Source organism: Oculina patagonica, chromosome 4 (assembly GCF_052425735.1).
Source record: "Oculina patagonica isolate OP01 chromosome 4, crgOcupat, whole genome shotgun sequence".
Classification (NCBI taxonomy): Eukaryota; Metazoa; Cnidaria; class Anthozoa; order Scleractinia; family Oculinidae; genus Oculina; species Oculina patagonica.
The window spans coordinates 60,966,703-60,992,959 of NC_135761.1; the positions used below are offsets into that span (position 1 = coordinate 60,966,703).

Consider the following 26,257-nt stretch of genomic DNA (forward strand, 5'->3'; position numbering starts at 1 on the left):
CGCCTGCGAGATTTATTTCTTTCGAATTCTTGCCTTGATCTTCGATCCTTGAATTAATAGAAAATGCAAAAGCAATACTTTTTTTATTTTCTCACCGTTCAAGTTTGATAAAAGAATAAAAACAGCCCCCTGTCCTTGACAAGCTTCCTTTCTTCGGTATAAAGCGTAACTTGAGCTCCAAAAAAGAATAAGCACTCGGACGCTTAAATAATAAAACTCCTTGGGAAAAAAAAAAAAAAAAACCTATTTTAGAAACTTTAAAGCTAATGTAGGGACCGCTTTTCCCTGTTACAAGGGTTACTAGATCAGCGCCTAATTGCAAAAAAAAAAAAGAAAATGAGAAAGAAACACGAATCTGATACAAGCCAAACATCGAGTTGACACGTTCTATGCGGAACCTATCTCGGCCCTATATGACATCAAAAGTCGTAACATTGATCAAAAAGTATTGATGTATAATGATTTTTACAAGCACTATTTCCAGAAACCAGGTTTTTGTCTTAAGATTCTACGATGATCCAACGATGCGACTTCCAACTTCCGCTATAGAATAGAGATCGTAGAGCACCCTATAAAAATAATAGGTTCGGTATCGTAACAGAAGATAATATGCAACATTCTATTTTTCCTTCACCCCAAAAACTATAGATTGGGATCAGAGCCTGGTAAAATTGTAGCTGTTTCATATCAGTCTAACTGTAACTGCAAACTGTGACCTTTCGTTTTTAAAGGGGATTTACATTTTAAGTTTTTTTTTAGCAACGCGCCTGAAAGAACTAAAGCGGAGACATAAAAACCTAAAAGATTCCATTTGATGTAAATCTTGGCGTGAAAATTGGTCGCTGTTGTGCGCTAGCCGATTTCCACTTATGCGCGCGTTTACTGAGTTATCGCTCTACTATATAACTAACTGAATATTGCCAACAAACAATTCTTTAATGAAGATAAATTGTTCAACAATAACACGAGCATGAAACAAGGAAAAATCTGAGTCTCCAACGGGAATTGAACCCATGGCCTCCCAGATGCCGGTTGGGCGCTCTAACCAACTGAGCTACGAGAGACTCGTGGTCAGCTGGGCTATTTACTAGGTTGATATGTGACACGCGTCCTGCATATTGCTAGGATCAGCAATGTGGAAATCAGGGGGGGGGGGGGAAGCAACTTCCCATACATTCTCTTATATGAAATCTGAGCGATGCTCTCACAACTTGCAAAGCAATCATCGGGGCGGTAGTCAGCGGATGTCTCTAAGGCGCATGAGCAGCTCCTTTCTTTGTGAACTTGTCAAAACAATAACAACATGGGACCAGTGAGCGAGTTCGATATTTTATATATGTAGTAATAAAAAAGACTTTCTAAGTTTTGTCTTTAAAGCAGCGAATATCTCCGGAAAGGTTCTTGGTGTCAATATGTGGTGTTTGTTATGAAATAAAACCATCACGGGAATGGTAATGAAAACGTGGCGATCGAATATTCCCGCGCTGGTCGGAGCTATTGTTCTTGCTCTATTGTTTCGAGGATGTTTGTTGACTTGGTCTTTCTTTGTTTTACTTCATTTACAATCCCCATGTGGGCCAGTTGAAAATCGTGGTACAAAAATTTGCATTTCAGCACTGAAAAGTAGCACGGCATCACAAAATTCTGCGTTCTTAAAACTACACGACGATGACGAAATTTTCGGATAAACACGCTGCTTTTAGATTTTTAGTTAAGAGAATTGAACCCCTTTATAATAAGTGATTCCACGGCATAGCAGCTTCCATTTCGCGGGAAAAGATTGCCTGTTGCATCATCCTCCAAAAACCGCTGACTACATCGTGAATTGATCGCTTTGCAAGTTGTGAGAGCATCACTACTCGGTCCCAGACCTCGTTTCTTTCCCCCCCCTGGTAGAAATCATTATTTACTTCACACTTGATGATTTCGACATTGCTGATCCTAGCGGTATATAGGACGCGTGTCACTGACCAGCGGCAAATATATAAAAAAAGCTGATTATGCATGCAGTGACAATGTTTCAAACAAACTCCGACGAATTCAACAGAGAGTTGTCGAAAATTAAGTTTCTTATAAATTTTTATAACATCGTTTTAACTTTTTTTTTTAGATTTTTTAGACCTGTTTCAAAATCCGTTTTTTAAAGTAACATGATTAACACTAATCACCGTAATAACAGTGTTGTTTTTTGTAGCTCAGCGCTGAATTCTTCGAGAATCACAATCCTTTGAAGCAAACATTATTGAACATAATTTCATTCATCTGTTGCAAGCACGAGCTGAACCATTAGAGCCCTTTGATTACCGCTGAGAGACACCAACTTAGATTAGCAGGCCAAGAGTCTTATCTCAGAGGACAATATGCTGGTCAATAAATTTCTTAATACCTTACTTTATGTTTATTAAACGTATTACTTAGAAAACTCACCGTAAAGGCACCCTAATTTACATTGGACAGCTGAAAAAGAAAATTGAAATGAAACGTTCACACAAGAAAGCTATAAATGATTTGGTTTTCCAGTTCAGAGTGTTTTATAAATTAACAGATAATATTTTGAACCAATAATAACAACAAAAACACAAAACAAAATTGAAACAATATTGACCGCAAATTTCTTTGATTTCTTGTTCAAGTTGTTTATGTAATTAGTTTTGCTTCCCTCGAAAACCCCCAATGCTCAGTGAGAAGGTTTGTTCTACCCCCTCGGTTGTCTTTTATTCCCCAGTAAATTTTTCTTGAGCTGTGTGTTCTTATACATTGAAATAGTAAACAGTGCGCGATTCTTGGAGCTTTGGAATTTGCATTGAGGTATATCCTTCTTTGAGTCAGGTTTGGTATTTCAATTGTTGACTCTAGTACAAATAAAACAATGACTGAAAGCTTAGCTTTTGTCCTCAACTTCGAATTGCTTCGCGTTCATATATGCATACTGAGGTTTCAAGACACACGTCCTGATCACATGCAAGTCCAAAGTTCAAGCTATTGTCGCAGGGAGTTATAATACAGTTTTGACGCGCGTCACGTCCATATTTTCATTGCTGATATATGAAACTATCATAATACGCATTTGTAAGAACGGTAAAAGTACTCAATAAAACCAGTCTGTCTTAAATTAATTTCACCTCAAATAAAGGTTTGTTTAACCGAGTTTTCAAATCGTTAAAAGGTTTTCGCTGAAAGTAAAGGTTCTCCTTCCTCCAAAACGTTATGCCATTATTTAGGCAAAGGCAAGTTTATTCTAATTGCAACGATTGAAAATTTTGCCTCACGTTTACATATGTGGTTCTATTTTGTATTCTGCAAAGTTTTAAACATTCTCATTGAATCAGGATGACTCTACAGAACAGAAAGGTTTTTTTCCTTCATTTTAGAATATATAGCTTACCTTCCTACATGCATGCCTTGGTTAGCAGCACAGCATTAGCGATGGCATGTTGCGTGACAAGTCACTTTTCCACAGATACCGGCCGGTCGCCGCTTTTGCCAGTATCATATTACACTACACGTGTGACCTCACAATGTAATTTCGGGTTTTCGCTTTAAAACACGAGCGATTTTACAATGTGACTTCTGGAAGGATTTTGCTTTTAAAACGATATTTTTATAACTACGTGTCGTTACTTTTGAGAAATGGCGAAGAAGAAGAAGTACATCGTGAATAAAGTCGTTCTTAAGAGCAAGTTTGCAGAAAAATTAAACAACATGAGGCAAGGCAGTTCGCTCATCTTCTGCATATAAGTAGTCCTTATTAAAACTAAAAACGCTATGTTGTTTTTTCCTTCAAATATTTTTATTTTACTGAGAAAAACGAAATTTTCGATTTGACGTCTACACTCGTCTAGACTCGATTCATAGGGTACAAATTGGGTTGAAAATCGACCATTTTCATTCGATTCGCATGTCAAAACGATCAAGCGCAGAAAATAATAAATACAACCGGTTTATTGCATGACTCTTCCTTGTCCAAAGAAGCATAGTTTCAAGAGTTTTGGTTTAATCTAATTATTTAACGGTAAACAAAACCAGACTATTCTCACGCGCCATGAAAGTCGGTTGGTCAAAAGAATCGTCATTTTTACTATGTGCCATATCTCAGAATTCCTTGAGATAAAGGTTTTTTAAGTGTAGAAGGATAATACTTTCAAAAGGATAATACTTGTCAAAAAATTATTTAAAAATAATTTTTTGACAAGTGCTTAATCATTTGCCCAAACCAAACAAAACGGCATAATAAGTATTACCACCGTATTTGTTCTATAAATCAATTTAATCGCAATGCTTGCAATACTAAGGCATAAATCAAAATAAATATGTTCACCTTTGCTTGATTATGATCTCCTGACCATTGCAATACGTTTCTTTCCTGTCATTTCTTCAATGGCTTCCCGTTCAGTTCGCGTGCCGCTTGTCGAATCCGTCTTGCGACTGGTGAATTTGAAGCAACCACTGATACGTTTTAATGCAACGTCTCCCCGCGCGCGCGCTTTTACCCTACGTTTGTCGAAAAAATTATGCATACCGTATTTACTCGAATAAGCGCCGCGGCGCTTATTAAATTTTTCGCGTCTCAAGTGCGGCGCTTATTCGAGGGCGGCGCTTATTTGAGGGCGGCGCTTATTTAAAATTTGGACGCCATAAAGAATTTAAGCTTTTACAGTAATTGAAAATAGCGTCTTTTGATTGTCAGTCTTCGTCTCTTGCTGAAGAAAGAAGTAGCGCGAGCTGTCTTGGCAATGTTCACGGCCATCACAACATTTACAGAGCTGCGTATTGCAAGAATGTTGGATAGAAGAACTAATGAGCGAGTGGTAAAACAATAACATTGAACTGCAAAACATCGCTTTTGATGAAAAAGAAATTTACAAGTTTGTTTTAGAGTTGCTTTGTAGTGCTGCTACTAGTTAAATGGAATTCCTCAAATAAGCGCCGCATCGGGACTGCGGCGCTTATTCGGGGGCGGCGCTTAATATCTTTTTTGTCCCAAATGCGGCGCTTATTCGAGGGCGGCGCTTATTCGGGGGCGGCGCTTATTCGAGTAAATACGGTAAGCTCTCTAACTGGTCTGTCACTGTGCCCCTGACGAGAATGTCAGGCTTCCTGAGTGCAGACTTGGGTGTTTTTTCTTTATCAATCTAAGCTGATAACTATTTTCTTAGTGAGCTCACTAAGCTATTATCACAATCAGCTGTATTTTTATAGGCTGTTATATTTACAGCAATAATAATAAAGGTATTAAAACTTTTTCCATTTTCAGGTAAATGTAGGAAGTCCTGGTCGACCTGAACTTGTAATTGGTATTTATTTCACCGTAACTTTGGACAACGGTTTTAACCGTTCTTTGGACACTGTCTTTACATGAGCATGTTGTAGATATATTTTAAACTGTATATGTAGATTTCTTAAAATTTATAGGCAATTTTAGTCGATCTGAAATGTTATACTGTCAACCAGGAAACCGTGAACACTTGACTTTATTGTAAAGTGGATATGTGAATTTCTGGAGAAAACCATTACTTCGAATTACAGTCGAAGCTCTCTTAACGGACACTCTCGTAAGCGGACAGCTCTACTTACGGCAACCTTGTTAGAAACCCCGTTTTTACTCCCATACAAACTCTGTATTTTTACATTCTCGTAAACGGACATTCCCGTAAGCGGCCGCGGACACTTTCCGAGATTACGACTTAGACTTTTTCTTTGTTTTTAAGCTCCCGTAAGCGGACACCGCAAAGAAAATCATATAAAAAACCTCTGTATCTTGTATTAATCAATCAACTTCACATCGCCGTTCGTCACAATGATTTTACTGTAATTACAGTACCATATTTCAGGGTTTGTTTTGTCGTCATCCATGTCCGGTTACATTTCGAAACACCACTAACATGCATATTACCATTATGTTAGCTGGGCAAGCTCCCGTAAGCGGCCATCTATCCCCTACACCTCTAGTGGCCGCTTACAAGAACCATTCTCCTAAGCGGCCAGCTCCAGTTGCGGACACTTTTTTCGCGTCCCGAGGGTGTCCGCTTACGAGAGCTTCGACTGTACTTCATATTTTTAATGTAGAGCGCCATGGGCAATTAGTGGATCTCGGCGCTATATAAATATTTTTATTATCATTATTATTATAATGACAGCGGCTCGAACTGCAAGAAATGGAAAGCGTTCACGGTTTTCATATTCTCATTGTAATAATATTTATTCCAAAATTTAAGTTCGCATGTAGTTCAATGTATACCGTATTTTCTCAATTAAACGCCACCGGCGTTTATATTTCAATCTTGGCTCCGTGGATCCGGCGTTTATTTGAATGGTGCAGTTAATTGGAGCAAAATGTTTATTAAACAAGGGATTTAAATCATTATTTGTGACATGAACGTAATTCACCATCATACCTAAAGCATATTACACCTCAAATAAATGCCTGGAGGGCTCACTTACCACTCTAGCTTGAAGACCCAGCGTTTATTCGGGGCCCGGCATTTAATCGCAGAAATACTCCACAGAACGGGTTTTAACCGCTCCTTGGATATTGGCTATAAATTTAAAATTACTTTAATTGTATGTATTTTGTAAGCTGCATTTGCTCTTAAATAGGAAACAATAAAATGTGAAAAAGGTTACCACAGTATATTAAAGAGTAAAATCTGATTTCTCTTCCATAGCCATTCTATCAAGCTTTCCCTTTTTCATTACTTCCCTCTCAGTTAACGCAAAACAAATTAAAAGGCCTCTCCTGTTATCTCCTCCACTCTGCACTTTCTTTCTTTTATCGCCATTGTTCTGCACGTTTGACTCAACAGCATTTATACAACACAGATTAGGCTTTGGTAGATTTTGCTTCTAAAAGTGGCATATTATGCTACTAGCAGTGCTCAAAATTTTGCCAAATTAAGCAAAAACTATGCCAGAATTCCCAAATTATACTTCTGATTTCCGAAATTATGCTCACAAAATGACGTAGATTCTGAACATAGAGGTGCGCAATAACGACACCAAATTATGATGTTTTTCAAATAAACTGTTGTTGTAAATTTATTTGTGTTTTATGGCAGTTTGTCACGGCCGTCAGCTGTCCAAATTAGCTGCTCGCATCTCTGAACCGTTTGTAAAATGCCTCCAACGACTTAACAATCACAATTGTATAGCTAAAACACGCATTGCAAGAACAAACTACATAAATTTCATTTATTTCTGTAGAAAGTACACCATATTTACTAAATTTTAGGAATTTATGCTCCAAAAAGTGCTAAAAATTGCTAATTATGCCGTGGCAGTTCTCGTTTCACAAATTATGCTTTTTAGCTTCAATTATGCCAAAAATTATGCTAGCACAATCTACCAAAGCCTAACACAGATGCATGAAACAAACCATCATATTTACACAAGTCGGCGGATGAGCCTGATTCTGATCATGAAGGCAAATCATATCCTATGGTTTGTTTGCTAAACGTCTCTTGCTTGAAACACTGACCTCCCTATATATTCAAGAAAACTGGTAAAAAAATGTACACAGAATACACTTATCAAAATGGTGCACGCGACGAGGATGGGATTCGAACCCACGCGTGCAGAGCACATTGGATTAGCAGTCCAACGCCTTAACCACTCGGCCACCTCGTCTTGTGGATTTGTGAATAAAGCTTGCTGAGGTAATAAATCTGGCATTTCCTGTATATGAGAAAAATAAATTTGACGTAAAAAGGGTAAAGGTCAATTGTTGTTTTAAGGAATGAACAAATGGGAAAAGCCGGAATAGACTACCTCCAAAACGAGAACATTTCGGAGTAGAGGTACTCTATATTAGTTGCCCATATATCAATTATTTTATACCTAAACTTCCAATTTAACACCTTATTTTTACCTTCCCTGTTTATTTGAAATCAATAAATTCGCAATCTTTTTTTTCGTACTCAGAAAATTTTAAAACAATAATTTAAAGTCCTTAAATTTCCTACAATTTTACAGTGTAAACCTATGACGACATTTTAATAATATCACTTAAATATCAATAATATCAAACCAATGTCAAACTAATATCAAACTAGCTGGTGCGTTCCCGCAGATTTTGCTAACCATATCTGCGGGACGCATCGAAACCATAGCTAAGTGTAATGACCACATTAAACATTGTATTGTATTGTATTGTATTGTATTGTATTGTATTGTATTGTATTGTATTGTATTGTATTGTATTGTATTGTATTGTATTGTATTGTATTGTATTGTATTGTATTGTATTGTATTGTATTGTATTGTATTGTATTGTATTGTATTGTATTGTATTGTATTGTATTGTATTGTATTGTATTGTATTGTATTGTATTGTATTGTATTGTATTGTATTGTATTGTATTGTATTGTATTGTATTGTATTGTATTGTATTGTATTGTATTGTATTGTATTGTATTGTATTGTATTGTATTGTATTGTATTGTATTGTATTGTATTGTATTGTATTGTATTGTATTGTATTGTATTGTATTGTATTGTATTGTATTGTATTGTATTGTATTGTATTGTATTGTATTGTATTGTATTGTATTGTATTGTATTGTATTGTATTGTATTGTATTGTATTGTATTGTATTGTATTGTATTGTATTGTATTGTATTGTATTGTATTTTAGATTGGGAAAAGTAGTGCTACCGTAATGATTCGATTTAGCACCCGGGGCGCTTATTTACTTTTGGCACCTCAAGGGAGGATGCAGGGCGCTTATTTAATATTTTTAAAAACAACCAAATGTTCAAAACAAAACTTAAATAAATATTAAACAAAACTAACAATAACAGAAACTATAACAGTAACAAATTGTTGAAAATTCAATTACTTTTAAAAGAATTGTTCATTTTAGCAGTAAACATATACCTGTACGGTAGGGTGAATGTTCATGAGTTTATCTATTCGACGTCAATGACTTCAGTAGGGGCAGTTATCCACCATAAGGAAGTTTATTAGAGTAGGGGCGCTTATAAGAATGAGGACGTTTATTAGAATGGGGGCGCTTATTGGAATAGGGGCGCTTATTAACAAAAACACATTCGAAAGGGAGCGCTTATTCGAAAGGGGGCGCTTATTGGAAGGAGGGCGCTAAATCGAATCATTACGGTACCCTTGAAAGAAAAATATCTGAAGCTCGGATTAACTGAGTAACAAGAAAGATGATAGACGAATTCTACAAAATTGGTACACTACTATCGTGAAGTCATATTGAGGAGGAAATCAAGTTGAAAGGATGAAAGGCAAGTTTGCTAAAAAGTTGCGACGAGGATGGGATTCGAACCCACGCGTGCAGAGCACATTGGATTAGCAGTCCAACGCCTTAACCACTCGGCCACCTCGTCTTGTGGAAACAACCATTTTGAATATAAAATGTCTTACAAGGGGCGTAAAAACAGTTTGAAAATGAGCTCTATTATAAATATGTTGGACTATTCTTATGGTCAAAACTAAATAAACATCTTAAACATTCGCTTACTTTCGCTATTTTTAGAAACAAAAACAAAAGTTGAATCTATCGGACTATCATCCTACTAAAAGGCTTACCATATATAACAAAATTGTTTCATTAATATTACTTCCTTGGGTATAATAATAATAATAATAAAATAAGAACTTTATTTAAGTGTCTAGTCTTCTAGCTAGCCTTAAGCTTACTAATCGGGGACACTGTTTAAACTAAAATATAATATAAGTACAAAAACGATTCTGGTCTATTTACATTAAATTATGCTTCATTTTCCAACACTCTTTGTATTTACATCTAATTCCTACAATTGAGATACTACTTTAAAATACGGAATATCGAACCTATATTTTTCTTTGCTGTCAATCACTCAACCGTATTTAAAGTTTTAGAATAAAAAAAACAGTTAATGTTGTTTTAACTTGTTTTTGTTTCTTAATATTTTCAAACACAGCGTTTGTAGAGTTCCTCCATACACTCAAATAGCATTCACCTTCTCATAGCTCATAGTCACTCAGCTCCACAGTCAGTGCAGAACTACCGTAATGATTCGATTTAGCGCCCTTCTTCCAATAAGCGCCCCTTCCGAATAAGCGCCTCCCCTTAAAATGTGTTTCTGTCAATAAGCGCCCCTATTGTGGATAACTGCTCCTACTAAAGTCAATAATAATAATAATAATAATAATAATAATAATAATAATAATAAGACTTTATTTTAACGAGGGTAACATAGTTTACTGGTGGCCCAGTAGTTTACAATATGGCCCTCCCTAATTAATTACATATTACATACTTAACTACAAATTATATAAACCTAACTACATATTATATACTAAAGACAGTGATAAAAAATTAAACTTAATTTAATACAATGAGAACTAAAAAATGTTAAAAAATGTTGCTAATTTTTAAATGTTCTATATAAACCTAACTACATATTATATACTTAAGTGATAAAAATTTAAACTTTTAAAATTTAATACAATAAGAGCTAAAAAGTGCTGCTGAATGTTCTAGTCCAGCATTTTGTTTTCAAAATCATCGACGTCGACTAGATAAACTCATGAACAGTCACCATACCGTACATGTATATATGTTTGAACTTTCAAAAATTTGTAACTGTTATAATTTCTGTTAGTTATTTTACTATTTATTTAAGTTTTGTTTTGAACATTTGGTTGCTTCTCAAAAACTTAAATAAGCGCCCTGTCTGAATAGGCACCCTGTCTCGAATAAGCGCCCTCTCTTGAGGTGCAAAAAGTAAATAAGCGCCCCGGGCGCTAAATCGAGTCATTGCGCTACTTGCCCTAGAAACTACCTGCTGACCAAGAAGCCTGATGACTTTGGATAGGGAGTCACCCAGTGCTGTATTTATGTGGTAAATATTAATTTCTCTCACCAAGTGCCAGTTATAGCATCAAGCCATTCTAAATATCAATATTATCTTACAAGTGGAAGAACACGGTTAAGCAGTGTCACACGGACACACTAATATATCAAAGTACAGTAGATCGACAACCTGTAGACAATTTTTTTTAAAAAAAAAAATCTGAATGAGCGTTTTTTAGTAAATCAAGAATGAAGTTTTGAGCAGAATTTGTGGCTTCCCTCAACTGACAGTCAATATCTTTCAACAAAAAAAATACCTTTCTACCTTTCTTTTTGTAAAAGGTCTTTGATGATGATAAATATTGCGTAATATAAAGGAGCTCTGCGAACTGCATCTGATTAGATGCACCATAAATCCACTTCAAATTTGTTTCTACTTATTAAAGCTTATGTTTAATGCATGTGTGATTTCACAAAATACACTTGTTTAAAACTGTGAAATGTGACATTCGTAGAACAAAGACGAAATGAAATGAAACGTGGCGGTGGCAACCCATCATAGTTTTCATTCTTCACTAAAAAGTCGTCTAACAAAATAAAGCAAATGAATGCGCGTATTTGAGGAAGAAACATCACGAACTGCACGTGATTACAACGTGTAAGTGATTGACAAGAACTCCAGGCTTCCATCTTAGCCAATACACGATTTCAATCTTTAATTCAAAAATGGAATGATATTCCCCGACTTCGAAACAACCAATAAGGTAAAATATTCAATTAGAAATAGCAGTTCTAAAGCGAAAAGACAAATAACTCGTAATTCGTTCTAGCCATTCTAATCTTAGAGAAACAGCGCCCGCAGGATTGTTTAATGATTAAAGAGGCGGATAAATGTATTATATGAGCCCAAGCAGACGGCAAAATCAGGCCGTTGTTAGAATAGGCAAGTCAGTGTTTGAAGCAAGAGACGTTTAGTATAAAAACCATAGGGTATAATTTGCCTTCAGAATCAGGCTTAGCCGAATTGTGTAAACATGATGGTTTGTTTTATGCACCTGTGTATTATAAATACTGTTGAGTCAAACATGGAGAACAATGGCGTTAAAAGAGAGAAAGTGCGGAGTGGAGGAGATGTGTTTAATTGTTTTGCCACAAAAAATGAGAGGGAAAAAAGAACAAGGGAAAGCTTGGTAGAATGGCTGTGGAAAGGAAATCAGATTTTACTATTTATTACTATGTTGGCGTTTTTCCCATTTTATTGTTTCCTAATTTAAAAGCAAATACAGTTTACGAAATACATACAAAGTAATTTTATAGCCAGTATCCAAGGAACTATTAAAACCCGTTCTGAGGAGTTTCTCAAGTATACAATAAACCACTTGAGAACTAAAATTTTGGAATAAATAGTATAACAATGGGCATACTAAAACCGTGAACACTCTTAGATTTTATTTTGAAAGAGAAATTGAGAAAAGTTTTGGCAAATAACCTAATGGCACCATCACTGTTCATTTGTTTACATTTCCTGCAGGTTGTGCTATTATTTGATGGTTTTCTCCAGAAATTTACATATCTAAGATAATCTCAAATGTTTACGGTTTCCTGCCAGTTTATTACATTTCAGATCGACCAAAACTGCCTCTAAATTTTGAGCAAATCTTTATATACATTTCAAAAAATAACTACAATATGACCACATACAACCAATGACCAAAAGACAGTTGGAGTGAAAAAATGTCATTAACAAGTTCAGGTCGACCAGGACTTCCTACATTTAACTGTAGATATAAATGATTTAACGGAAACGGAAAAAGGACTTTCCTTTGTGTCTCATTCCCAGAGATCATCTAGTACTAATCATTGTTCGTGTTTTAGGTTAGATTATCCGTTGATGGCATCTTTAAATTCATTCCTCGATCACGTCTTTTTGCCGCCGTTTGACGAAGTGTATTAGTAAAATCGACTCGGTGTAACCTGATAGTGTGCTCAAAAGCATCTTAGAAGTTTCCTGAGACCTTGGCGATAATTTTCGCTGAAAAGAAAGCAGATGCAAGGGTTTATAGCGCAATTTGCACAATACATTAATAAGGCAAAAAGCGTGAAGTGTTCAATGCCACACTGAGACCAAAATTTTTTGTCCGATTCAAAGAAGAACAGCATCCAGTCTATACTGTTTGGCAGCCAGCATACTGCAAAGCCCACAACAATAGCAACGGCCATCTTTAACACATTTCGTTCCCTATTCAAACGTTGTTGCCTTGCGTTGGCTGATTGCTCGCCTAGAATCGTCGGAGACTTCAGCTTTAAATAGATGATAATGTAAAGTATGGCTATCAAAACTAAAGGGATATAAATGCCTACAACAAATATTGCCAACATGTAATTTTCAAAAGATGAGAACTCTCCAAAGACTTCATTCCACTGCCGTGTACACTGCATTCCTTCGGGATATTCCTTAACTTTGCTGGCATAAAGAAGTGGGGACCAGATAGCCATCGCGACGATCCAAGTGGCGAGAATGAAGAAGGGACACAGCTTTGACCTGATGAGTTGGGGACTGAGGGGAAATACCACAGCTCCAAATCGATCCACTGCTATCAGAACCAAACTCTGAATAGACACAGTAAGGGAGACTTCTCCTAAGAAGTTAACCAGCTTACATAAGGCCTGGCCAAGAGGACCACTGATCTGCCAGGGGTAGTAGGAGTCGACGTACAACTCTGTTATTCTCCTCGGGATCAGAAAAATCGGAAACAGCAGATCGGACAATGCCATGTTGACGATTAAAAAGTTGATGGGTTTTCTCATGGTTTTCGTCTTGTAGACAATTATTCCGATGAAGATGTTTCCAGCCATCGAAACAGCAAAAAGCAGGCAGTAAACAAAGCTTGTTCCTATTTTTGCCGCTGTAGGATAACTGAAGCAATTTTTGATTAGTGGCTGTGTTCCATTCGTCGTTGTGTTCATGTTTGCCGACAATTTCGTGGTTCACGCTCACAAATTGTTTTTCTTCTGGTTTGCTAACCAGGTAACAAAACTCTATTTTTGATCTACCGAAGCCACAATAATCTTTCTGGCGCGGTCACACCAATCATGCAATTATTTAAGGCAATTAAAAAGCGCTATGTCACTGATAAGCCTGCGCACCTAGGGGGGTACTCGGAATTTCAAATGACGGGGATGATCGAATGGGGGCAAAATTCAAGACCCAAGATCCTTCGATCATCCCCGTCACTCAAAATCCCGAGTACCCCCTGGGCCTGCGCACTGAGTATATTTAATTGTAAATGGAATCTGCCAATATTGTATTGAAATATTACGTCAACGAGCTTCTTACAGCCCGTGTTCGGCACGCTTAACCTATTTTTTTTATGTTTGTGAATCATAACCTCTAACATTTTTGTTTTGACGATAAAATATGTTGAGCTTGGCAGGTCAGCACAACCAAATTGAAACCAAAGAATGTTATTGTAATTATCATATCTCATGGCACTTAAACGTGCCGCGGCGTCAGAGCTCAAATAAAGTGAACAATAATTGAATATTGACAGATTAAACTGCAAATTAAAGTGCGCAGGCGCATCCGTGACATAGCGCCTTTAAATTGCCGTATTAATTGCATGAATGACGTCACCACGCCCAAGATTATTCTGCCTTCGGTAAAACATTAAGTGTTGTTACCAGGTTAGCCGAACCAGAAGGAAAACAAATTGTGAGCGTGAACTACGAAAATGTCGGCAAACATGAACACAACGACGAACGGAACACAGCCACTAATCAAAAGTTGCATCAGTAATCCTACAGCGGCAAACATTGGACAAACCTTCGCTTACTGCCTGATCTTTGCTGTTTCGATGGCTGGAAACATCCTCATCGGAATAATTGTCTACAAGACGAAAACCATGAGAAAACCCATAAACTTTTTAATCGTCAACATGGCATTGTCCGATCTGCTGTTTCCGATTTTTCTGATCCCGAGGGAACTAACAGAGTTGTACGTTGACTCCTACTACCCCTGGCAAATCAGTGGTTCCCTTGGCCAGGCGTTATGTAAGCTGGTTTTCTTCTTCCGAGAAATCTCCCTTTCTGTGTCTATTCAGAGTTTGGTTCTGATAGCAGTGGATCGATTTGGAGCTGTGGTATTTCCCCTCCGTCCCCCACTCATGAAGTCAAAGCTGTGTCCCTTCTTTATTCTCGCCACTTGGATCGTCGCGATGGCTATATGGTCGCCCCTTCTTTTTGCAAGTACAGTTAAGGAGTACCCAGAAGGAATGCGGTGTGAACGGCAGTGGCATGAAGTCTTTGGAGAGTACTCATCTTATAAAAATTACATGTTGGCATTACTTGTTGTAGGCATTTATATCCCTTTAGTTTTGATAGCCATACTTTACATTATCATTTATTTAAAGCTGAAGTCTCCGACTATTCTAGGCGAGCAATCAGCCAACGCAAGACAACAACGTGCGAACAGGGAACGAAATGTGTTAAAGATGGCCATTGCTATTGTTGTAGGCTTTGCAGTATGCTGGCTGCCCCTTAGTATGAGCTGGATGCTTGATTTCTTTGTATCAAACATATGGTCTCATTGTAGCTTCGAATACTATTCGCTTGTTGCCAATTTTATGTTTTACGCAAATTGCGCTATAAACCCTTGCATCTGCTTTCTATTCAGCGAAAATTATCGCCAAGGTCTCAGACATCTTATCAGATGTTCTTAGATTTTAGAGAGGTGACCGATGAATAAATTTTAAGATACTAGCAAAGGGTAATGTAACTTAAAACACGAACAATGATTACTACTAATGATTACTGCTAAAAGGAATGTCCTTTTACCCTTTAAAATCATTTATATCTAGTTCAGGTTAATGTAGACCTGAACTTGTTAATGATATTTATTCAAAACTGCTTTGTATTTGATCCAATTTATGAACCTTTCTCACAACGGTTTTAACAGTCCTTTGGTCACTGGTTGTACGTGGTCGTATTGTATTTATTTTTTAAACTGTATATGAAGTTTTCCTAAAAGAAATGTTTTGGTCAAAGGCAGTTTTATTCAATCTGAAATGTAGTAGTATGAGCTGGAAACCATAAGGAAACCATAAACACTTAAAATTATCTTGGATTTGTAAATTTCTGCAGTAAAACATCGAATATTAGCACAAACTGCAGGAAATATAAACAGATTGACAATGTGGGGCCATTAGGTTATTTGCCAAAATATTCTCTATTTCTCTTTCAAAATAAAATGAAATTGTTCATGGTTTTCATATGCTCATTGTTATAATATTTATTCCAAAATTTAAGTTCTCAAGTTGTTTATTGTATGCTTAAGAAACTTCACAGAACGGTTTTTAATTAGTTCCTTCGATTCTAGCTATAAATTTACTTTGTATGTATTTTGCAAACTGTATTTGCTTTTTAATTAGAAATGTGCAAAAAAAGTCAACAAAGTATTAATTTGCCTACCACGACCGTTCTATGAAGCGTTCCCTTCTTCTTATTTCCCTCTCAGTTTTAGCCCAAAACAAATTATTCCTCTTATCTCCTCCACTCCGCACTTTCTCTCTTTTATCGCCATTGTTCTTCATGATTGACTCAACAGTATTTATAATACACAGGCGCAAAAAACAAACCCGTTTATCAACACAAGTCGCGGATCGGCTGAGCGTGATTCTGAAGGTAAATCACATGCTATGGTTTGTATATTAAACGTCTCTTGCTTTAAACACAAATTGCCCATTTGAGAAAACTGCCTCAGGATTCTGCTGACTGCTTGGGCTCATATAATACATTTATCCGCCAACTGTTCAATCATTAAACAATCCTGCGGGCACTGTTTCTCTAAAATTAGCGTGACTAGAACGAATACGAGTTATTTCACGGTCTTCTCGCTTTAGAATTGCTCTTTCTAATTCGAGATTTTATTTTGTTAAATTTAACCGTTAGGCGTAATAATTGGAAAGTTTTAAACGTTAACCGTAAAATATGTTAACCGTAAAAGATCGGTCAATAATTTTAAATAAACAGGACTAAGTCATTTCATCGTTCCAGAATGGTCCTTAGACCAAAAATATGTTTTTTCAACAATGGAAATTAATTTTTAACTTTTAAAAACAATGGAAATTGATTTTTCACTTCTGTTAACCGTAATGGAAAAAGATTAACTGTAAGCCGTAAAACGGCCAAAATTTCAACCGTTAACCGTAAAAGCCACCACCCCATTGAGACCCTCGTTAAACACATGTTCAAACACAAAAAGACGTGATCGAGGAAGGAATTTAAAGAAGCCACTAACGGATAATCTAAGCTAAAACACGAAGAATGATTAGTACTAGATGATCGCTTTTAAATGTGAACGAGACATAAAGGAAACTCATTTCCGTTTTATCATTTATATTTACAGGTAAATGTAGATCGTTCTGGTCGACCTGAACTTGTAAATGATATTTATTCACTTTTCACAACGGTTTTAACCATTCTTTAGTCACTGGCTCTGCGTAATCATATTGTAGTTATTTTCTAAAATGCATATAATGATTTCCTCAAAACCTATAGGCAGGTATGGTCGATCTGAAATGTAATAAACTGGCAGGAAACCGTGAACACTTTAATTTATCTTGGATATGTAAATTTCTAGAGAAAATCATTGAGTGTTAGCACAAACTGCAGGAAATATAAACAGATGGAAACGATGGGCCATTAGATTATTTTCCAGAAATTGTTTTCAATTTCCCTTTAAAGTTAAATGAAAGTGTTCACGGCGTTTGGCCCATTGTAGTAATATTTATTCCAAAATTTAAGTTCTCAAGTGGTTCATTGTATGCTTGAGAAACTCCACAGAACGGTTTTTAACCGTTCCTTGGATACTGGCTATAAAATTACTTTGTATGTATTTTGTAAACTGTATTTGCTTTTAAATTAGGAAACAATAAAATGGGGAAAAAGTCAACATAGTAATAAATAGTAAAATCTGATTTCCCTTCCACAGCCATTCTATCAAGCTTTCCCTTTTTCTTACTTCCCTCTCAGTTTTTGCAAAAGAAATTAAAAGGCCTCTCCTCTTATTATCTCCTCCACCCTGCACTTTCTCTCTTTTATCGCCATTGTTTTTCTTATTTGACTAAACAATATTTACAATACACAGGTGCATAAAACAAACCGCCATGTTTACCAACACAAGTCGACTAAGCCTGATTCTGAAGGCAACCGGCCTAACAAATCGTTTTTAGACTAAAAGTCCCTTGTTTCAAACACTGACTTGCCTCAACAAAACTGCCTGACCGTCTGCTTGGGCTCATATTAATAATACATTTATCCGCCAAATTGTAAATCATTAAATAATCCAGCGGGCACTGTTTCTCTTAGATAAGCATAGCTAGAACGAAGTAAATTAAAGATCTTAATCGTGCCTTGGCTAAGATGGAAGCTTGGAGTTCTTGTCAATCACTTACACTTTGCAATCACGTGCAGTTCGTGATTTTTTTCCCCTCAAATATGATTTTCAGCACTGAATGAAAACTATGATGGGTTGCCACCGCCACGATGTCTCTATTAAGCTCTATTACACTGGTGTTTTTTTTTAAATGCAGCAGCTGCTGCCATTTCACTTTTACTCTTTGTTCTACGAATGGCATATTTCACTGTTTTGAACCAGTGCATTTTGTGAAATTACACATTAAACATAAACTTTAATAGGTAGAAACGAATTTGAAGTGGATCACGTTCTTAGATAGAATTTATGGTGCATCTAATCAGATGCAGTCCGGAAAGCTCCTTTTATCATACGAAATATCAGTTTATCATCATCAAATACCTTTTACCTTTTAAAAGGTAGCTATTGCTTTTATTTGTTGAATGATATTGACTGTCAATTGCGGGAAACCACAAAATCCTGCGCAAAACTTTATTTTTATTTAAAAACGCTCGTTAAAAAAATGGCTAAATACAGCACTGGGCGATTCCCTACCCATCAGGCTCCTTGGTCAGCAGGTAGTTTCCAGGGCAAGTAGACCTGCACTGACTGTGGAGCTGAGTGACTAAGAGCTATGAGAAGGTGAATGCTATTTGAGTGTAAGGAGGGTAGCTACAAACTGCTGTGTTTGAAATTCTAGAGAAACAAAAACAAGTCAAGATAAAAACAACATTCCTTTTTTTTTAATTCTTAAACATCAAATACTGTTGACTGATTGACAGCAAAATAAAGGAAATGATATTAATGAAACAATTTTGTTACATATGGTAAGCCTTTTAGTTAGTAAGTCCGATTTTCAATTTTTGTTTTTGTTTCTAAAAAAAGCTAGTGTAAGCGAATTTTTAAGATCTTTATTTAGTTTTGATCATTATAAGAATAGTCCAACATATCTATTATAGAGCTCATTTTCAAACTGTTTTTTATGCTCCTTGTTAGACACTTCACTTATTAAATAGACCCACCCCAAAAATAACCTTACGAAGTTATATTAGCCCAGGGATTATAAATAAACTGAGATAAACTATCCATTATGAGATAAATGTTTATATTCAAAAGGGTCGTTTCCACAAGACGAGGTGGCCGAGTGGTTAAGGCGTTGGACTGCTAATCCAATGTGCTCTGCACGCGTGGGTTCGAATCCCATCCTCGTCGCAGCTTTTTAGCAAACTTGCCTCCTTTCAACTTGATTTCTTCCTCAATATGACTTCATGTTAGTAGTGTAGCATTTTTGTAGAATTTGTCTATCATCTTGTTACTCAATTAAATCCGAGCTTCAGACATTTTTCTTTAAAGTGTAGCTCTACTTTTCCATTTTAAAATTAAGGTTGCCGCCATCTAAAAATGTCTTCATAGGTTTACACTGTAAAATTGTAGGAAATTTAAGAGGCAGTCGCCATAATTCCGTTCTGCGAATTTTCGGATCAGTAACACAATTGCCTTCAAACTTTGCCTACGAGTCTATCTTAATTCAAAAGCAAATTAAATCACCTTAGTTTTTGCAAATATCGTAAAATAATTTTTTTATGAATTTTTTTCGATTGGACCGCGACTGGCCTATTTTTAGCAATGGCGACAAGTGAAAAATAGGAAAATTGTCGAGTTCACCGCTTCAAAATTATAAGATATTAGGAATTGTTTTACTTTTCCTGGATTAAATTGAACCTTTATTTATGCAAAGCACACAATTTCGGTTCGTTTAAAAGAAACTTACAATACGAAATAATTTTTTGTTTGCAGCCTACTTCGCCATAAACGCCAACAGCTCAAAAATGCACATTTTCAACTGGCCATTGCGCAAAAGTCCAACTACTTTCGCGTAATATTTGTATCCATACCAACTAAAAAGAAGTCAAAGAGCATAGAAATGTAAAAATATGTTGTGGTTTAAGCGAATTTTTAGCGCAGCCAGGCAGCAACTTTGCTGTTGTTGCGAGCATGTTTATTTACATTGACACAAGAAAGTCGCTCACGCGAAACGAATTTAGCATGAATAACACAATATTTCGCAAACGTCCTAGCTTAACAAAACTTTGAAATAACAGCTGACACAACAAAACATCATTTAAGACCCGAAAACCTCACCAGCTAGTCAAAAATATATATACTGTCGCCTACCTGCAAGACAACCGCACAAGGTCAAGTCCGCCATGCAATTAGATTTCGCATTCCTTTCTAGTTTTCGTCGAGCATAGTATTCGCAGAAAGTTTCGAATTAAAACCATTGCCCATAAAACACTTTGCACAAACCATATGATTCCGATAATATGAACAAATGAAGGAAAGTAGCGGGCAGCACAACCGAAGAAATTAACCGAACACAAAACATCGGCTTGAACGCGAACGTTAATTGAAAGTTGTGTCACGCAATCTAATCTAACCACGTTATGTGCCAACTGAAGAAATCAATAATTGACTTTACAAAATTTTAAATATTGTTTCACACTGTCCGGAGCCTGATGTTGTGCTGTCTTTGTGTGTACCATTTTGGTGAGTTTAATTGAAGCCAAGCGTGCATTATTTACCTAGGCTGTTTTGATTTTCTGATTTCGACCACTTCCGGTATATCTTCCTATCTTGATGTTTCCATCTGTAAAATTTTTCGTTCACTCTTTAAATACAAAAAACTCACTTTAGTAAAATGATATATAGTTTCTGTTAAGTTGTAAAAAAATTTGTAATCATTTTGGTGAGTTTATATTGAAGCTAAGCGTGAATGATTTACGTAGAGTTTCTACGTAGGTTGTTTTGATTTTCTGTTTTCGACCACTTCCGGTATGTGTGTGTGCACGTGGGTGTGTTGGGGGGGGGGGGGGGGGGAGGGGGGGGATTAGGTCGCTCGCGCATGAAGGGAAACTTCACTGTAGCTTGTAGTTGTTTAAGCTCCATTTACATCAGAAATGGTTAAAAAATGTTTATTTGATATGTGTTGTGTTTACGGTGTGGCGCAAATTGTTCCTTAACAAGAAAATACTGAAACTGAGTGTTCTGTATAATGTCTCTCTTTTACGCGTACAGAGGCCAATAAAACAAAATCTCTGTCACGTTTATATGAATGTAATGTGAACTAGGTTTACCAACCTGATCCAATCGGGACAAACACTTCATGGAGTTTCATAATCTCCTTTGCCATCCGAGCATTTTTTTATTACAATTGTATGGCTATGGCTAAGGCTAAGAAAAACACGGCCAAAGGATGAACTACAAAAGAGTCAAGGACCCCATTTTAAAGCAGATCACCTAAGATACTAAGATAAAAATACAAAAAAGAAAGTGAAATTATAATAGTAATAAATAAGTAAACAAGAAAAATATTTAAAAATTTTGCTGATCCATTTATAACATCTCTGCTTTTGATGGCTTTCTTACAACCGCGGTGGGTTGGATACTGGAATGGCCTGCGCTGTTTCCAGTATTCCCCAAGTGAATGACGATGCTTAGGACATATAAACATTTTACTTGCCTTTGATGGAGGCAATTCAAAAACACCGGCTCTGGCCAAAATAAGTTCGTGTTCCGCCAAATTTCCCGCGACAAACACAATACCATACTGACAATACATTACTTTATTTAAAGTGGGAAACATGCTTAGCTTAGAATAGCTAGTTTACAGATGTTCCACTAAAATAAGAGATAAAAGAAAACTAAAATAGAATCTATAAGAATGGCACGAAGTTAAGTGGTTAACTACCAGGCCCGTAGGCTGGGGGGGGGGGTTCGGACGACCCCCCCCCCCCCCATTGAAAAGGTCCGGTCTGCGGAATGATACAGCATATTGTCCGCTTAAAAGAATTTTCACTGACGTTATTTGTATTCCGGAGTGAATTTATTTTCAACAAAAATAACAATAAACTAGTAAACCTTTCACCTGTATTCCCCTCTTTTCCAGTTTTCAGACTAGAACCAAAGGCAGATCGTATCACAACTGCATCTCATATTGATTCCACTGATTTGAATATATATTGCAGCCCGTTTAACAAATTTCGAGGGTAGGCTTAAGCAAAACGCTTAAAATTTATTTCTCTTATGCAAAAGTCTCATTTTTAAAGCCATCGACATCTGCATGCTGTAGCAACTGAATGCGAGCATCGATGGGGAAAGTCGCTTGTCTAACCTTGCTCTTCTATGCATCCACTATGATACCCCTGTGCACCTTGACGCGAACGAAAGTAGGCTGTTGAGCTCACTTACACCCCGTAGACAATAAACTCTGATACGTAACGGTGGTAATGGCTTGGCCAGCATATAGGCTAGTACTCTAGGGCATACAAATTTTTCATCATCGTATTTTTTCAGTTCAGGCTGGAGCTTTTTTCAAGTTAAAATGAAAGGCAATATTTACTGGCAACGGATCACATATCTCTACCCTTTCGCGATGAGATCAAGGCTCATCGCGCAAGTGAAAACTGGCTCCGGACCAATGCAAACACGTACAATGTTATGTGGCGTTAAAGAAAAGCTCGTTTATATAGGAATAAGTGAAAGTGCAATCCTCTGTTGTGAAATCTTTGACTTTATGTGCTTCCAAAATACAAGAAAAATCGCCATAAAGTAAAAAAAATCCCCATGGAAGCGTACCCACTGTTGGATCCTCGAAAACGGCGGCCCTTGCGGTCCAGTTAACCAGATCTATAGTCCAGTCCCTGAACTCTCCCTTCTCCTCTCCTCTCCTCCCTTCTCCTATACTCCTATACGGTATTGTTTCAAGCGTGGAGAACGGCGATCAACTCCAGGAGGACCTAAGGAAACTGGAAGTGTGGCAAAGCAAGTGGCAGATGTCATTTAATCCTGCTAAGTGCAAGACCATCTGTCTCTCTACTAAGAAAGTTCCCCCACAGAGAAAGTATGTCTTTTGTGGAACCGAGTTGGAACAAGTTGACTCTTTTTCTTATCTAGGAGTAATCCTGAACGACAACTTGAAATGGTCAAATCACGTCTTATCCATCTCTGGCAAAGCAAGCAAGGTTCTGGGAATGATTAAAAGAAACCTCTGGAATTGCCCCAAGAATGTGAAAGAAACTGCATACACGGCTATTGTTCGCCCAAAGCTCGAATACGCTTGCGCAGCCTGGGATCCTTATCTCCAAAAGGACATAAACTCCCTCGAAAGAGTACAGAGGAAAGCGGCGCGGTTTTGCACAAACGACTACCACCCAACCGCCAGTGTAACTGATATGATCCAGGAGTTGGGCTGGCAAACATTGGAACAACGAAGAAAATCTTTTCGACTTACATTACTATACAAAATGAGTCACGACCTTGTAGATATAAATGTTGACTCCTATCTTAGTAGACATAATGAATCCAGAACTCGCGGCAGCCATAATTTCAAATATACGCAATATAGAGCGACGAAAAATGCGTATTTTTACTCGTATTTTCCGAGGACCATAAAAGAGTGGAATGCACTCCCTGCGGCGATTGTTGAGTCCGGCTCTCTTACGTCCTTCTAGTCTGGACTGCGCGAGCATTTTTATTAATTTAGTAGTTTACCCATATAATTTTAGAATTTTTAGATTTTTAGAACTTTTAGATTTTTAGAATTAATTTAGAATCTTTCAGTTATTATATATGTACATATTGTATTTTTACTTATTTTTAGACGTTGGTGTGATATCCGTATGGACTTTTTACCAACTTATTAAATGTAGATGTTCCGCGCGTCCTTTAGTCTACAGCTCTTTAAAGCTGGCTTTGTATCGCCCCTGATGGCATTTTGTGTGCACTGCTAAAGTGAATAAAGAGAAAAAATACTAAGCAAATGTTCAGTCCAACTGTTTGGTCCGCTTTAAGAGAAAACGAACCTACCCGGGCAAAAACCAGGCTACGGGCCTGACTACGGAATCATTACAATCTCCAAGGCGAACGAGCTCGGTTATTACCCTTGAATTACCACAACTACCTTTGTACTTCGAAGTGTATGACAGAAAGCACAACTCCTCCATTTTGTTGGAAAATGTGAAAACTTCACGAGAACAAGACAAAGTATGATTGACATGTGCTGGATGGCGGCGGGTTTTTATAGGCCTCTTTTTGTTTTTGCTTTTTTCATTCCTGATCATCCGCATATCTTTTTCATTTACATATTTGTTTACAACTAAACAGAAACTATATATCATTTTACTAAAGTGAGTTTTTTGTATTTAAAAAGTGAACGAAAAATTTTACAGATGAAAACATCAAGATAGGAAGATATACCGGAAGTGGTCGAAATCAGAAAATCAAAACAACCTAGGTAAATAATGCACGCTTGGCTTCAATTAAACTCACCAAAATGGTACACACAAAGACAGCACAACATCAGGCTCCGGACAGTGTAAAACAATATTTAAAATTTTGTACAGTCAATTATTGATTTCTTCAGTTGGCACATAACGTGGCTAGATTAGATTGCGTGACACAACTTTCAATCAACGTTCGCGTTCAAGCCGATGTTTTGTGTTCGGTTAATTTCTTCGGTTGTGCTGCCCGCTACTTTCCTTCATTTGTTCGTATTATCGGAATCATATGGTTTTTGCAAAGTGTTTTATGGGCAATGGTTTTAATTCGAAACTTTCTGCGAATACTATGCTCGACGAAAACTAGAAAGGAATGCGAAATCTAATTGCATGGCGGACTTGACCTTGTGCGGTTGTCTTGCAGGTAGGCGACAGTATATATATTTTTGACTAGCTGGTGAGGTTTTCGGGTCTTAAATGATGTTTTGTTGTGTCAGCTGTTATTTCAAAGTTTTGTTAAGCTAGGACGTTTGCGAAATATTGTGTTATTCATGCTAAATTCGTTTCGCGTGAGCGACTTTCTTGTGTCAATGTAAATAAACATGCTCGCAACAACAGCAAAGTTGCTGCCTGGCTGCGCTAAAAATTCGCTTAAACCACAACATATTTTTACATTTCTATGCTCTTTGACTTCTTTTTAGTTGGTATGGATACAAATATTACGCGAAAGTAGTTGGACTTTTGCGCAATGGCCAGTTGAAAATGTGCATTTTTGAGCTGTTGGCGTTTATGGCGAAGTAGGCTGCAAACAAAAAAATATTTCGTATTGTAAGTTTCTTTTAAACGAACCGAAATTGTGTGCTTTGCATAAATAAAGGTTCAATTTAATCCAGGAAAAGTAAAACAATTCCTAATATCTTATAATTTTGAAGCGGTGAACTCGACAATTTTCCTATTTTTCACTTGTCGCCATTGCTAAAAATAGGCCAGTCGCGGTCCAATCGAAAAAAATTCATAAAAAAATTATTTTTCGATATTTGCAAAAACTAAGGTGATTTCATTTGCTTTTGAATTAAGATAGACTCGTGGGTAAAGTTTGAAGGCAATTGTGTTACTGATCCGAAAATTCGCAGAACGGAATTATGGCGACTGCCTCTTAAGGACTTTTTATTATTTTAATTTTTTTTTATGAAAAATTAAAATGATGGCGAATTTGTTGATTTCAAATAAACAGGCAAGCTAAAAATATAGTTTTAAATTGGAAGTTTACCTTATAATTTCGCGATTTTCGCGATTCTCAAAAAATCGCGAAATTCAATTTCGCGATTTTTAAGACCCGTGAAACGTGTTTTTAACGTTTTTGACATATAAGGCATATAACGTACTTTTTTGGGCAAATCGCAAAATAAAACCCCGCCAAAACTGTCTCGCAAAAATAGGGAGATTAAGTACCCGCGAAATTAAGTACTAATAAGGTAGTTATAAAATAATTGATATATGGGCAACAAATATAGAGTACCTCTATTCCGAAATGTTCTCGATTTAGAGGTAGTCTAGTTCGGCTTTCCCTTCATCTCTTAAAACAACAATTGAGAAGCTTTACCCTTTTCACGTCAAATTTTTTTTCCGATATAGAGTATTAAAATGCCAGATTTATTACCTCAGCAAACTATCAACACAGATCCACAAGACGAGGTGGCCGAGTGGTTAAGGCGTTGGACTGCTAATCCAATGTGCTCTGCACGCGTGGGTTCGAATCCCATCCTCGTCG

General features: G+C 36.7%; 2 protein-coding genes and 4 non-coding genes across 6 annotated transcripts; 3 read left to right on the top strand and 3 right to left on the bottom strand.

Moving 5' to 3' along the window:
- Window positions 1–7,541: 7,541 nt before the first annotated feature.
- Window positions 7,542–7,623, bottom strand: Trnas-gcu (transfer RNA serine (anticodon GCU)). The gene has a single exon. It is a non-coding gene; the product is annotated as a tRNA-Ser (tRNA).
- A 1,644-nt stretch (window positions 7,624–9,267) lies between these two features.
- On the bottom strand, window positions 9,268–9,349 carry Trnas-gcu (transfer RNA serine (anticodon GCU)). Its single transcript has one exon. It is a non-coding gene; the product is annotated as a tRNA-Ser (tRNA).
- Window positions 9,350–12,050: 2,701 nt separating this feature from the next.
- On the bottom strand, window positions 12,051–13,875 carry LOC144648930 (RYamide receptor-like). Its single transcript, XM_078508380.1, has one exon. The coding sequence runs from the start codon at window positions 13,765–13,767 to the stop codon at window positions 12,787–12,789; it is 981 nt and encodes a 326-aa protein (XP_078364506.1). The 5' UTR covers window positions 13,768–13,875; the 3' UTR covers window positions 12,051–12,786.
- A 572-nt stretch (window positions 13,876–14,447) lies between these two features.
- On the top strand, window positions 14,448–16,167 carry LOC144648931 (QRFP-like peptide receptor). The gene has a single exon (XM_078508381.1). It carries the CDS (start codon window positions 14,532–14,534, stop codon window positions 15,516–15,518), a length of 987 nt encoding a protein of 328 aa, XP_078364507.1. The 5' UTR covers window positions 14,448–14,531; the 3' UTR covers window positions 15,519–16,167.
- Window positions 16,168–19,341: 3,174 nt separating this feature from the next.
- On the top strand, window positions 19,342–19,423 carry Trnas-gcu (transfer RNA serine (anticodon GCU)). Its single transcript has one exon. It is a non-coding gene; the product is annotated as a tRNA-Ser (tRNA).
- A 6,752-nt stretch (window positions 19,424–26,175) lies between these two features.
- Trnas-gcu (transfer RNA serine (anticodon GCU)) lies at window positions 26,176–26,257 on the top strand. Its single transcript has one exon. It is a non-coding gene; the product is annotated as a tRNA-Ser (tRNA).

Coding starts and splice junctions, on each gene's coding strand:
- LOC144648930 (XM_078508380.1), bottom strand. CDS start 13,767: ATGAACACAACGACGAATGGAACACAGCCACTAATCAAAAATTGCTTC.
- LOC144648931 (XM_078508381.1), top strand. CDS start 14,532: ATGTCGGCAAACATGAACACAACGACGAACGGAACACAGCCACTAATC.